Raw genomic sequence first — 12,566 nt, 5'->3', positions numbered from 1 at the left:
GCATGAAGCCTTATGCACAAATGTATACGAAGCACAGAGCTACCTGCAAAATCTGGCTGAAGAGCATGAAGGAAAATGTGGACACTCTGTGGTTCCCTATCTGGAGAGCTGCTGGAACTGGCCTGGGGAGGTAACTGGCATTGCAACACAGCTTTCAGCATAAACATATTCAGAGGGTGCTTTGTGCCAAGCGCCATGCAGGAGATAAAGCCATGGAGCAGGCTTTTGGGTCAGAAGTGGTGCCCTATATGTTGTGGCGCTGGCACTGAGGCTGCTGTTTGTGGGCAGGGAAAAGTAGCATAAATAGAGGAGCGGAGGTGTTTTTGTTTCCAGTTTTATTCAGCAATCCCAGTCAACCTTTTGCCCTTGGGGTATCCCCTTGTCCTTTCAGTCGGTTCTCTCCAAGGCTGCAATTTCATGGTCTCTTGAATCCGGAGCGATACTGCTCCCCTGTTTCTGCTGCCACATGCAGCTCCACCTACATCAGCAGCAGAACAGGATCTACCCATCCACATCGCTGTGCTGAGCACCTGCTGTCCGTGCCAGGTGTATCTCAGAGGTGTTTCTTTGGGCTGGTTGTGTGCTGGAGTTGTTTTTAGCCTCAACCATCCTCTGCTCTGATGTGTGTGGCCTCAAACATTTGTGAGGGACCAAGGGCTGGCTGTGGATGGCCTTTTTAGAAAGCAGTTTGCATTGGTTTGAAATGACTGTGAAATAACAATCTCGATTTACTGCAGGCTCTTTGTGACAAGGACTACCACCTACAGTGGATGAAGCAGGTGCCTCGCACCTCACAGTGTACCCGTGTGCTGCAGACAGCGTGGCAGCAGGAGGATAACCTCATCTGAGAGCTCTCAGAGCCAGCACACCACAGCCACAGCCTGAGCAGCCCAGGGTGAGCATTTCGCTATGCCCATAATGGCTGAGCCGCCCTATGGCAGACGAGCGTGCTTCCAAACAAACCCCACATTGTGAAGGGCTCCTTGAATGCTTCCTTCTCTCCCCTTCCATTCTCTACCCCTCAGAACAAGCCTGGAATTCAGTTTTTGTGCTATTTGCAGTGTAACATTTTCCTTTTTTTATCTTCACTGTCTGCACTTTTCCCCCTCCCTCTTTCCACCGCCTGCCCATTGCAAATCTAATTGCACATCCCAGCCTGCAATTAGTTAATGTGCCCTCTGAAGTTCACTTCGTTATGGCTTTTTGGGCTGTGCAGCAAACACCTCTCCGCTGCTTTGATCCCTGTGCCCATGCTGCAGCCAGCACCGACAAGATACCATTCTGCCCTTTGTTTTTCAGCTTCAGTACCTTCTCCTCATCCTGTCACTCATTCAGGTGGGATATTGGCATCATAGAATTGTTTGAGTTGCAAAGGACCCTTACAGGACGTCTGGTCCCACTCCCTTGCACTGAGCAGGGACACCCACAGCTCCATCAGGTATTCAGAGCCCATCCAGCCTGACCTTGAGTGTCTGCAGGTATGGGGCACCACCACCTCTCTGGGCAACCTGTGCCGGTGCCTCACTACTTTTCTTGTGAAAAACTTACATCCAATCTAAATCTCCTCTTTTGGTTTGGAACCATTTCCCCTTGTCCCATCGCAACAGCCCCCACTGAAGATTCCTGTTTCAAACCCGTCGGGCTGCTGCTGGGGCGTGATCCAGAACTGGAGATTTTGGGAACACAGTGAGGACCTTTCGGAGGAGCAGATGGGCTCCGTCTTCTTCCAGCGGCTCACAGCGGGCAGACGGACCCCGACGGGGGCTCGGGCGGGGAGGCGGAGCGCTGCGGTCGCAGGAGGCGGAGGAGGACGAGGAAGCGGGCGTGGAGCCCGGGGAGCCCGAGGAGGGCGGAGCGGCGGTGGGCGGGCGCGGGGCGGCTGCAGCCGGGGAGGGAGCCGGGCGCCCCGCGGCCCATTCGCGAGCCGTAGCGGCGGCGGAGCGGAGCGGCGGAGCCGCGATGAAGCCGAGCCCGGCAGCGGCCGCCGCCGCGGCGGGACCGGGGTTGGGGCAGGCGGCGGGGGGACCCGATGCTCGCTGGAGGGAGAAGGGCGAAGCGGAGGCGGAGAGGCAGCGAACCCGCGAGCGGCTGGAGGCTACGCTGGCCGGGCTGGGCGAGCTGGAGTACCTGAGGCAGCGGCAGGAGCTGCTGGTGAAGAGCCTCCTGCTGCGGAGAGCCCCGGGAGCGCAGGGCGGCCGCGGGGAGCAGCAGGGCGAGGGGCCGCCGCCGCGCAGTCTGGAGGAGAAGTTCCTGGAGGAGAACATCCTCCTGCTGCGGCGGCAGCTGGTGAGCCGGGCACGGGGGGCTGGGGCGGGGAACGTCGTCGCGTCCCGCGGCACCGAGCCGGTCCGGGGGATGCTGCGGTGCTCCCCGGGGAGTGCGTGCCGGGCTCCGTTATCCCGCCGCCTGCCCGTCCCAGCCGTGCCCGCTGCCCGCAGCATCCCTCGGGGACGCGCCACGGCGACAAACGGGCGGAGGACGCCGGCACGGCACGGCACGGCACGGGAGAGCCGGCGTTCGAGCGGAGCACGGCGGCGGCCCCGGCTCTGGCGGAGGTTCCCTCCTCGCTTCGGTTTGGTTCCCTGAGCCGGGCTGGAGGCTGCCTGACCCGACTTCCATTCAAGGCAAGAGATGCGCTCCCGTTGCCTTGAATGGAAGTTAGAAGCGAGCTCCTGGGTTGGAACCCCGAGAGGAGGTAACGAGCGCTCTGGCACGGCCCGGATCGGGCGCCTTAAAAGAAGGGATGCTTTTGTTGGGAAGGCGCTTTGTCGCTTCTGTGGGAAGAGATGGAAGGCGGCAAGAAGCGGCAGATCATTTTTCAATGAAAATAGCGTACAGCTGTGCCTGGCCTTCTTTTGTGCACGGCTCAGCATTTGCTTTCACCGAGGGAGAGGCAGGACTGCGTGATTTATTTGCTTGTTTCCCCCCCTCCCTTTTTTTTTTTTTTAATTTTTTTTTTTTTTTTTTTTTTTTTTTTGGCTTCTTTTGGCTTTGGCACATTCATTGTGCCATTTCAAGAATGGTTTCCCTCTACAAAATGCCAGTGAAACGATCTTGCTGCTTGCACAGTAAGGGATGCCAAAGAGCCGTATTGAAGTAGCGGGGATTCACTGCCCCCACTTCTTCCCCCCCCAAAAAAAGGGATCCTTGATAACGATCCATTCGTGCACTTGACATTGCAGACTGGGACCAACCACACTGCTGGTTGGGGATGCTGGTGGCAGTAGGTGGCGCAGAGTCACCACCCAAACCCTCTGCTCTGAAAGGTGGGCAAAGGTTGGCTCGTCCCTTTGGTTCTCCAAGGATGGTGTTCAATGCCAGCACAGCTTCAAATGGCCTCGTTAATACTAGCAGCATTTGCTTTCCCTTTGCTTGAGGGTTGGCCCAGCCCCGGGGAAAGGTTGTCCTTGATTTAATGGGTCTAGAGCATCAAAACTCTTTGCTCTGAGCGTATCAGAGCACCGCTGGGCTCAGATCAAATGATGCACTTAGGAAAAAAAGAGAAACCTCCCTCCTGCTTCCCCCAAAGTCAGAGCAATTAAAGAGTATGAAGCAGAACAGGTGATGGATAAGCAACACTGTAATACACACAGGGAAACTGATTGCTTGACCGTGGGTTAATGACTGCCTCACAGCATCATTTCTTACTGCTTATTTTATGCCATCAAATTCCCTTCATAAATAGCCCTAAAGTTCATCTCCCAGCAATTTTGTACAATTATAATGGGAGAAAAGGAAGAATGACCCTTCCTGTTGGCACTGCTAAACTAATAAAAGGGCTGCAGTCCCAGCTCTGGGAATCCTGCTGCCTATATGGTGGAACATGGCCTTACACTGCAGCAGAACGAGGCGGTTCCCTCACGACAGACACTTGTTGGCAGAGCTGTTCCATCCCATTGTGTGAACAGATGTGCACTCTGACTGGATCACTGTGCTGGTGAACATCCCCTGTTACATTGGCAAGGCTGTATTTTCACTGAAGGGACCCATTTTGTATGCACAGGTCTGGTTATACCATATCATACAGAACAGCTTTGTTGTTACAGCTGTGTTCTTGCAACAGAGTGCTTTGCCAGCACAGTGTATTGTGGGGCATGCTCCTTATGTAGAACAGGCTGGAAGAGGCTGGAGTGGAGTGCCTGCATAATTCTTCAGTTAAGTATTTATCCAGAGGGCCTATCTAGAATGTCAGGACTTTCTCCTGTTTTTATCATTATTTTTTAAAGAAAAAGGGATTCACATGGCCTTGAATGCAGAAGGCTGATTGTCCTTGGAACCCCTTCATGCTTGCCCCACTGAAGTAGCTGATGTTTGCCATCTTGTTTTCCAGAACTGCTTGAGGAGGAGGGATGCTGGCCTATTAAATCAGTTGCAAGAGCTAGATAAGCAAATTAGTGACCTCCGTCTGGACGTGGAAAAAACGACAGATGAACACCTTGAGACAGACAGTCGTCCAAGTTCAGGTGAGGCCAATGGTCAGCGTGACAGAGCCTCCCATGGTACCTGGAATTAAGCTGCCTGCAGTTCTTAGTGTTGCCACCACGAATGTCTGTAACACGTTCACGCTCTGATAATTAGTGCCAACTGGGAAAGTTCACCTGCTGTTGGAAAGGCTGCTGTTTTTCGGCAGAGAAATGTTTCAGGCTGAATTAAGATTTTCGGTGTTTGGGTCAATTTTTTTCTCAAGGCCACCCACAAAACTTCCATTCCTCCTGCATATTAGGAAGGAGGTTGCAGGGAAAGTGGCAAAAGGAAGCACCAATGGCAGAGGAAAGATGTCAGAGTTGATCTTATAACCAGGTGGAGTGCTGAGTCTAATAATTTAATCCCTGTTGTATTGAATTTCATTCTGTTCTGACTGCATTGGAGCCAGTAAATGGTATTCAACTGTGGGGAGCCTTCCACAGAGGATCTAGGCTTGTTCTGACAGCACTGAGGAGTGGAGGACCTACCAAGCAATCACTTGTGCTGTTAAAACCATTGCTTAGTTCTAATTTGAACTTGACTCGTTCCCATACTGATTTTTCAAATGCTTTTTCCCTGTAGACTAAGGTCTTTCTACTGCCAAGCCTTTTCTCCTCTTGGAGGTGCTATATATTTTAATTCCCAGGCTTTTTTGATGAGCTAAACAGGTCAGTTCATTAAGTCATTGGTTTCAAGGCATTTTTCCAAGCTCTTAAATAGTTTTATGGCTCCATTCCAGTTTTTTAGCTTTGTTTTAAGCTTGCTAGATTTGAGGACTAGGCACACTATTCTAATGTCTTTCTTACCACTGCCATGTAGGCTGGTGAAGTCATTTCCCACCTGCTATTCATTAGTCTCTTTGTACATCCAACAATCTCGTTAGCCTTTTTTTTGGCCATACCATTAAGCTTGATTGAGCTGCTTTTCCATGCTGACTAAGTCCTTTCCAGGAGTATCATTTTCCAGAATGCATCCTCATTCTGTAGACATGCCCAGAATTCCTTTTTCCTAAATGTACAATTTAAGTCTTGTTTATAGTGTGTTGCATTTTTCTAAAGTAGACCCGGTTTACCTGGAAGTTTTTCTGCCTGCACTCCTTTCTTGTCATCCTAAATACTACATGTTTGTCCAGAACTTTGATGAAAATAATGGATAGCATTGGCCCCAACTCTTGGCAAAGATCTGCAGTCAAGTGATAGCTGGGGAGCTTGCGGTGGAAGGTAGAATGCACTGTTACATGAGTGGGCTGGCCAACACAGCCTTGAGCCTTCTTGCTAAAATCCGTAATCCCCTGTTAAAGTTAAAACCTCAACCCCTATAAAAGCTTAAAAAAAGCAGTTTAAGATTTCATATGTTGAGCAAAGTTGTGTTCTTTTAAGTGCTTTACTGTTAAACAGGATTCTTTGTAAGGATATTACTAAATTGTGCGCTGTTTTTTTGGACGACTGAATGAAATCCCCATACTAATTGCAAGAGTAAGCCAACATAAACATGAGCTGCACTGCTTTTTTAGGGGCACAAATGGTAACTTTATGTAGACATAACTAATATAAATGCAAACTCTTATTTTTGTAGGGTTTTATGAGCTGAGTGATGGAGCTTCTGGATCGCTCTCCAATTCGTCTAACTCTGTCTTCAGTGAGTGTTTATCCAGTTGCCATTCTAGCACTTGCTTTTGCAGCCCTTTGGAGGCAACACTGAATATCTCAGATGGACGCCCTAAATCTGCAGGTATAGTAAAAGCAGGTCGAATGCATCATACTCCAGGAGGTGGCTTTGGCTTTGGAAATACTGCCTCAGGAGTATCTGGGTTGGATTAACCCTTCTTCTTTCCATTTGACGTGCTGTGCTCTGAAAAGATTCCAGTGCCTATCATGTACATGTGTTGCAAAGAAGGATCATTTCTTCTCCACTGCTCCATCTTTGCTTGTGAATCTGCCCCTGTAAGCACATGAAAATAACGTGTGAAAATATGGCAGCTGCTCTACCCAGCAGAGGGCAGTGGTACATATGCACAAAAACACATTAGTCGGCTAATTTCTCGTGATTTCTTTAAGAAAAGCATTTCTACTAAATAGCAGTAATTGGAGCTACCTCTGCAGCCATGCAATATAGATGTACCATTGTCATTGCTGCAAGTGACTGAGTAGGGAGCTAGCTGCAGGTTGCAAGTCGTTCTGTTTGCTGCAGTCTTTTGTTCAGTTCTGATGGTCCTCAACACCCAGGTGACTGAGCTTTGTTCTCCGTTTATATATTAGAGACGAATGGACATCACAAACAGACTAAAAGTACTTTGTCTCTTTGGCACAGAGCTGTCGAATTTCCTTTGACATTAGGCTGAAGTTGCAATCTTTAACATGTATGACAGTAAAATAGGAAGGCCACCTCTGTCTGTTGTCCAGGAAGGACACTTCAGTAGGACTTCTGTGATTGAGCATTACTGCTTGACATCACAGCCACGCTCATTCAGAAGCCTTAGTCCAGTCTGGGTTGTGGAGGGTGCTCCTAACCATAGTATTTCCAATTTCCATTCTGCTCTTTAAGGTTAACTTATAGTGAAATTTTATGAATCGAGGATAAAATACTTCAAGCTCTTCTGACTCAGAAACGGGAAAATTCAGCCTGGGATACATTGATTCTGAGATGCTGAGAACTCCTCTAAGTTATCCTTTGAGCAGCTTGAGGTAATTTAATGTTCCCTGTTGAAAGGTGTATCAGCCAAACATAAAAACATGCACAGGGCTTTTCAGCAGATTACTTTCCTTTTTTTTTTTCTGTATGCAACACAAAAATCTAAAGCTCCCGTTAATCATGCTGTCTCATTTATAGGAATGAAATTTCTCAGTCTGGCATGTTTCAAAGAAGTCTTTTTGGCAACATTTCCTGACTCTGACATAGAATTTAGGAAATGTGGGAAAACTGGGAGGTGATCTGGAGGAAGTTCCTGTTCTTGACTTCCCTTTCTCTCCTGCCCACACAGGAGCATCATCGTTATCAGCTAATTTCATCAAAGTATGTGAGACCTCTTTTGAAATAAACCTAAGATAAGGAGCAAGCACTGAGCTTTCAAATTTGAGCACTCTGGCTGAAGTTTCTAGCCCAAGGGTAGAAAACAGGACTGACAGTGATCTGCCAGGATTGTTTAGGTTGTCCCCCTAACCAAGAAGATCAAGTGAACTAGACCTTAATAAAATCATGATCTTAGGTGCTTGGATTGAAGCCTTGCTGCTAAGGTTGCTTATATCCGACGTAAGTGCCTTAGTTATTAAATCTGACTCATGCATCTTGAAAGGCACTGGATTTCTCTTAAAGAACTCTCTTTGCAGAGCCAAGGCCTGGGTACTGGCTGTATTGACCTGCGCTCTTGTTCTTACGTGGAAATATTAGCCTATTTCCCATTCTTTAATTCTTTATTGTTCAAAGTGAACTGACATTATTACAGTCATAAAACAGGTAGGATGCTCATGTTAATAATCTGGATTTTCTTTTATATTCCAAGATATACTTGGAAAAATATGGAAGTGAAGCTTGTCAATAAGCTAGAAGCAATTTATTGGTCTCTTGTCCATGTTTTCATGTTTCCCTTTGCATTTAACAGAGTAAAATATAAAACTCATGCATGCTGAGACCCACAGTGAGTTATACAAGTAGTATAGTAGTGTAGCACAGAAACATGGTGTTTAAGTGGCTTGGATGTAGAACAAGAAGCTCTCAGCAGCCTGGACCCAAGAGGGCTCTGGGTTTTATTTTTTCAGTGAAGAAGTCGTATTGGCACAAACCCTCCATAGATGCAGTTAGGAAGAAACCCTCAGACCCTTTTACAGCTGTTGAACAGCATCCCTGAGTGTGAGGTTTCTCCTATTTGAACAGCAGTGCTGTAGGCTGTAGTGAAAGCATTTATATAGATGAGTCCGGTGCTCCTGACAGCATGTGAAAAGCAGCAGAACTGTCACTGGCAAGCTCTAAACTCTTCTAAATGCCTTTCAGATCTCATAGGCTGGATGGATTATAATAAAGAAAGCCAACATGAGGACCAGACCGCGGGCTCTGTGTGTCGCTCTTTGTCCACACCGCACTCAAATTCCCTCGATGTCGTTGCAGATGTCCACCCAAAGTACCAGTGCGATCTGGTGTCTAAAAACGGGAGTGACGTCTACCGGTACCCCAGCCCACTCCATGCGGTAGCTGTGCAGAGTCCTATGTTCCTTCTCCCTGTGACTGAGAACCCCCAGCGAGAAGAGGAGAGGCTTGGCTGTGACATTACCGATGTTTGCGCCGGATCTGAAACAGACTCAGGAAAAGCAACCGATGCCTTTCTCCCGCCGGGCTCCTGGCCTGCCTCGTGCCCGTCTGCCAGCAAGAGGATAGATGGCTACATCTTAAGCCTGGTTCAGAGAAAGACTCACTCTGTAAGGACTAACAAACCAAGGACAAGTCTCAACGCCGATCCCACCAAAGGGATCTTGCGACACGGCAGCATGTGTGTCAGGCAGGCTGCCGGGGCGGTTTCACACAGCAACGTGGTGAACCTGAAGAGCGCAAAGCAAGTGAGCTTGCCATCCAGCGGGGCAACTGCTTCAGAGAACACGGCTCCCTCCCCGCTCAAGCAGAGGCCGAGGGAAGCAGGTGGTGAGCAGGTGGAGAGCAGAAAGGTGCTTTTGCCAGCGGCTTTTCCACCCAGCGAACTCCAGAGCAAGCAACAGCCGCGGGGTGCCAAGGCGGTGCCTGCAGAGCTCAGCCGGCACGCGGTGGCTGCCACGGGGGATGTCCCCAAGGAAGGCAGCCAGCACTTCGCTGCATCTCCCAAAGAGAGCCCAGGGAAGCCGGTGGTGCTGCAGCCAGAGACCAGGGTCAGCCAGCCGCCCAAAAAGGTCCTGCTGAAGGGCGGCTCGCAGGCGGCTCACTCGTCGTCGCCTCCTGTGGAGGAGAGGCCCGCGCTGGACTTCAAAAGCGAGGGCTCTTCCTCTCAGAGCCTCGATGACGGATTGCTGGTGAACGCCCAGTACATCCCAGCCCAGCAGCAAAGCGTTAAGCTCCACAAAGGCACCAGGAACGTCAAGATTTTGAAAAGCTCTGCGCTGAAGCACAGGCCACACCTCGCCAACGGGCTCGAGAACGGTGCTCAGGCCTTGCGGGAGAAAGGCAAGTCAACCGGCAAGAAGTGCCGCTTTCCCGATGAGTTGGATACAAATAAGAAACTGAAAAAGCCCTCCTCAAGGGGGAAGCGCGGCGGCGGTCTGCAGCCAGAGTCAGGCCTCCAAGGGCGGCCAGCCAGTCTGCATAAATCTGTGGTCAGGTCTCACGGACACGGCCGGGAGGTGGTGGTGGCCAAACCAAAACACAAGCGGGCCGACTACCGCCGGTGGAAGTCTTCAGCGGAGATCTCCTACGAGGAGGCGCTGCGGAGGGCAAGGAGGAACCGACGGGACGGCGTAGGAGTCTACGCTCAAGTTCCTCTGCCGTATGTCAGCCCTTACGCCTACGTGGCCAGTGACTCGGAGTACTCAGCAGAGTGCGAGTCTCTGTTCCACTCCACAGTGGTGGACACGAGTGAGGATGAGCAGAGCAACTACACAACGAACTGCTTCGGAGACAGCGAGTCCAGCCTGAGCGAGGTGGAGTTCGTCGGGGAGAGCACCACCACCAGCGACTCTGATGAGAGTGGGGGTCTCATCTGGTCCCAGTTTGTCCAGACGCTCCCCATCCAGACCGTCACCGCTCCGGAGCTGCACGAAAATGCGGCAAAGGCCTTTGTCAAAATCAAAGCCTCCCATAACCTCAAGAAGAAAATCCTGCGCTTTCGGTCAGGCTCCCTGAAGCTCATGACGACCGTCTAGTGAAGTGACTTGGTGGAATGTATCTGTTTCTGCTTTTGGAAGCAAGGTGCTTTTGTGTACATATTACCACAGATTTTTTTTTTTAATACAAATATTTAAAACTTAAGGTAAATTATGTCGCTTGTCTTCTGAACTTGGGTGGATACTAGTGCCTTTCAAATGGAAATAAAAGACCATTACACTTGTCTAAAAAACCATAACACTGCCATTTCAGTGGTGAACAGCCTCCAGTGCATAGTATCAGAAGGCTTGGAAAAAAAGGCTCATGTTTTTGGGAATGGATCATCCTTGCCTAGATTTTTCCAGTTCTGGGTCTTATACAGGGTATCAACAGCTTAAGGTCATAAATTTTTAGGGGAAAAGGGGGAGGGAGTGTGGGTGGTCTCAGTGTTTTTGCTTGTCCCTTTCTGCTGCTCCTGGTGCCACATCTTGAACTTGTTCCTCCTGACAGTCCAGCCTGTTCTGTTTCTTTTTCTCATTGATTCTCTTCTTGAAGCTGGCCCTGTCCTCCCCCAACCTTCTCCTGTGAGGAAAGAAGGTAAATCCTCCTGGTAAATCCATCTCCAAGGTTAAGTTGCCTTCTCAGGAGCACACTGGGCTCTGATTTCCTGGGAGTCCCGGTGCGGACTGTGGTGTTGTTTGGAATAAACTGTTGGAGCAGCTGACCAAGGCTTAGTAACTTCAGTATATTGTGTAAAACTGCTTTTGAAAAGAAAAACAAACCATATGCATGTCACGTGCATGATTATCAGTAGTTTTAATATTCCTGTTGATGTCCAATTTACTGTACATCATCAATGGCTGTTTTTATATATATATATCATTGTGTAAATTAATATAACACATCATATGCTGTAATAAACAGTCTGTTTTAATTTTTTTTTAAGTTTGTTACATTGGGACAGACTCAATCTTACAATGGTTTTGTACTGGCGTTGTCACCACGTCAGTGTCTCTTTAATGTGGCCTGTTAACATTCCCTGGAATTCGGTCGTGCAGGAAATGGAGCAAGTTTAAAATGTTGCTGTGTGTGTGATTTGTGCTCTGAGAGAACTGGATAGCCATGGCTCTTCTTGTTCTTCCAGTGACTTGCATTTTTAAGGGCAGGATGGGACTGAGGACACTTCTGAAACCTACTGTAGGGAGCCCAGTTTATCAGGGTGTTGGACTGGATGATCCCAGGGGATCCTTCCAACTTCTGCAATTCTGCAGTTCTTCAGGGTGTTGCTTATGAGCAGCTTGCATTGTGGAGCAGATGGAAATGTAATATTAATCCTCCTTGCTTCAGGGTGCTTGAAGACCTTGGTTGGTACAACTGAAGGGCGAATGGTAGGGTGCTGTAACCAAATGGATCTGTGTAATGCAGCAGGTGTGCCTCTGAAGTGATCGGTAAATGGATTGCCCAAAGTTGTGTGCTCAGGGTGCTCTGCCTGGCCAAGGAGAGCGTGAGCTTGGTGAACCTGGTAGGAATTTTTCGTGTGTGTGTGCAGCCCGTGTGGTCCACAGCAACATCAGCAGAGAGGTGCATTCTTCCATGGTTCCTCTGTGTCCTTCCTGCTGTCACCTGCTGTAAGGCAGAGCAGTATTTTGTCAGGTTTCCTTGTGTAGCAAATGTGGGAAGGAGACATTCACCAAGAATTAAATGTCTCTATGAACAGCTTCTAAGAGAGTGGTAACAGTTTTTCTAAGTGGTGGATTTGATCTTCTTAACTTGCAGGCTGCAGTGAATCCCCGCTGTTAGATGTCTCTGACATTACATACTTTCTGTTACTTTCTCTAAGGGGCCATGCAGTATGGTCACAAGTTTTTGAGTACAGGAACCTCAAAAGTCCTTTCATTTCCATCTTCCATGATACAGGAGAAGCTGTACCTCACCTTAGCTGGTCTTAACCCTCCTGTAGCTTTGCATGTGGAAGGGCAGCCTGCATACATACAGAAAACATAAAATGTTATATATACATTTTGTATATTAATGTAGAATAGTTACTCCAGAAACTGTGGGACAGTGACTGCCGCTACAGAGAGGGGAGAGGAGAAATGTTTGTTACTCAACACAGTTCTGCTGAAGCTGAGAGCAGCTCAATACATTCTGTTAATAACAGATGGGTGTTATATCAAACAAAGGGAATGTCAAGAAGCTTATCAAACCTAGTGGTTTCTTTCCTAGAATATCTCTTAATCATGCCACATAATCTCTCTTCAAGCAAGAAAACCACGTGCAAATCCCTATAAATCTCCTCAAAGGTGCAGCAGAGAGCAGAGAGG

At 48.8% G+C, this 12,566-nt stretch overlaps 1 protein-coding gene across 1 annotated transcript; it reads left to right on the top strand.

Annotated features, from left to right (window-relative positions):
- The first annotated feature begins 1,959 nt into the window (after positions 1 to 1,959).
- Positions 1,960 to 11,324, top strand: DACT1 (dishevelled binding antagonist of beta catenin 1). Its single transcript, XM_042866296.1, has 4 exons — positions 1,960 to 2,286; positions 4,331 to 4,463; positions 6,040 to 6,195; positions 8,452 to 11,324. Exons 1-4 carry the CDS (start codon positions 1,960 to 1,962, stop codon positions 10,299 to 10,301), a joined length of 2,466 nt encoding a protein of 821 aa, XP_042722230.1. The 3' UTR covers positions 10,302 to 11,324.
- Positions 11,325 to 12,566: the final 1,242 nt, after the last annotated feature.

Source organism: Lagopus leucura, unplaced genomic scaffold (assembly GCF_019238085.1).
Source record: "Lagopus leucura isolate 7727_CA_CO unplaced genomic scaffold, USGS_WTPT01 Super-Scaffold_1, whole genome shotgun sequence".
Lineage (NCBI taxonomy): Eukaryota > Metazoa > Chordata > Aves > Galliformes > Phasianidae > Lagopus > Lagopus leucura.
The sequence above is the reverse complement of the archived record's forward strand: the minus strand, read 5'-3'. Positions and strand labels throughout refer to the sequence as shown.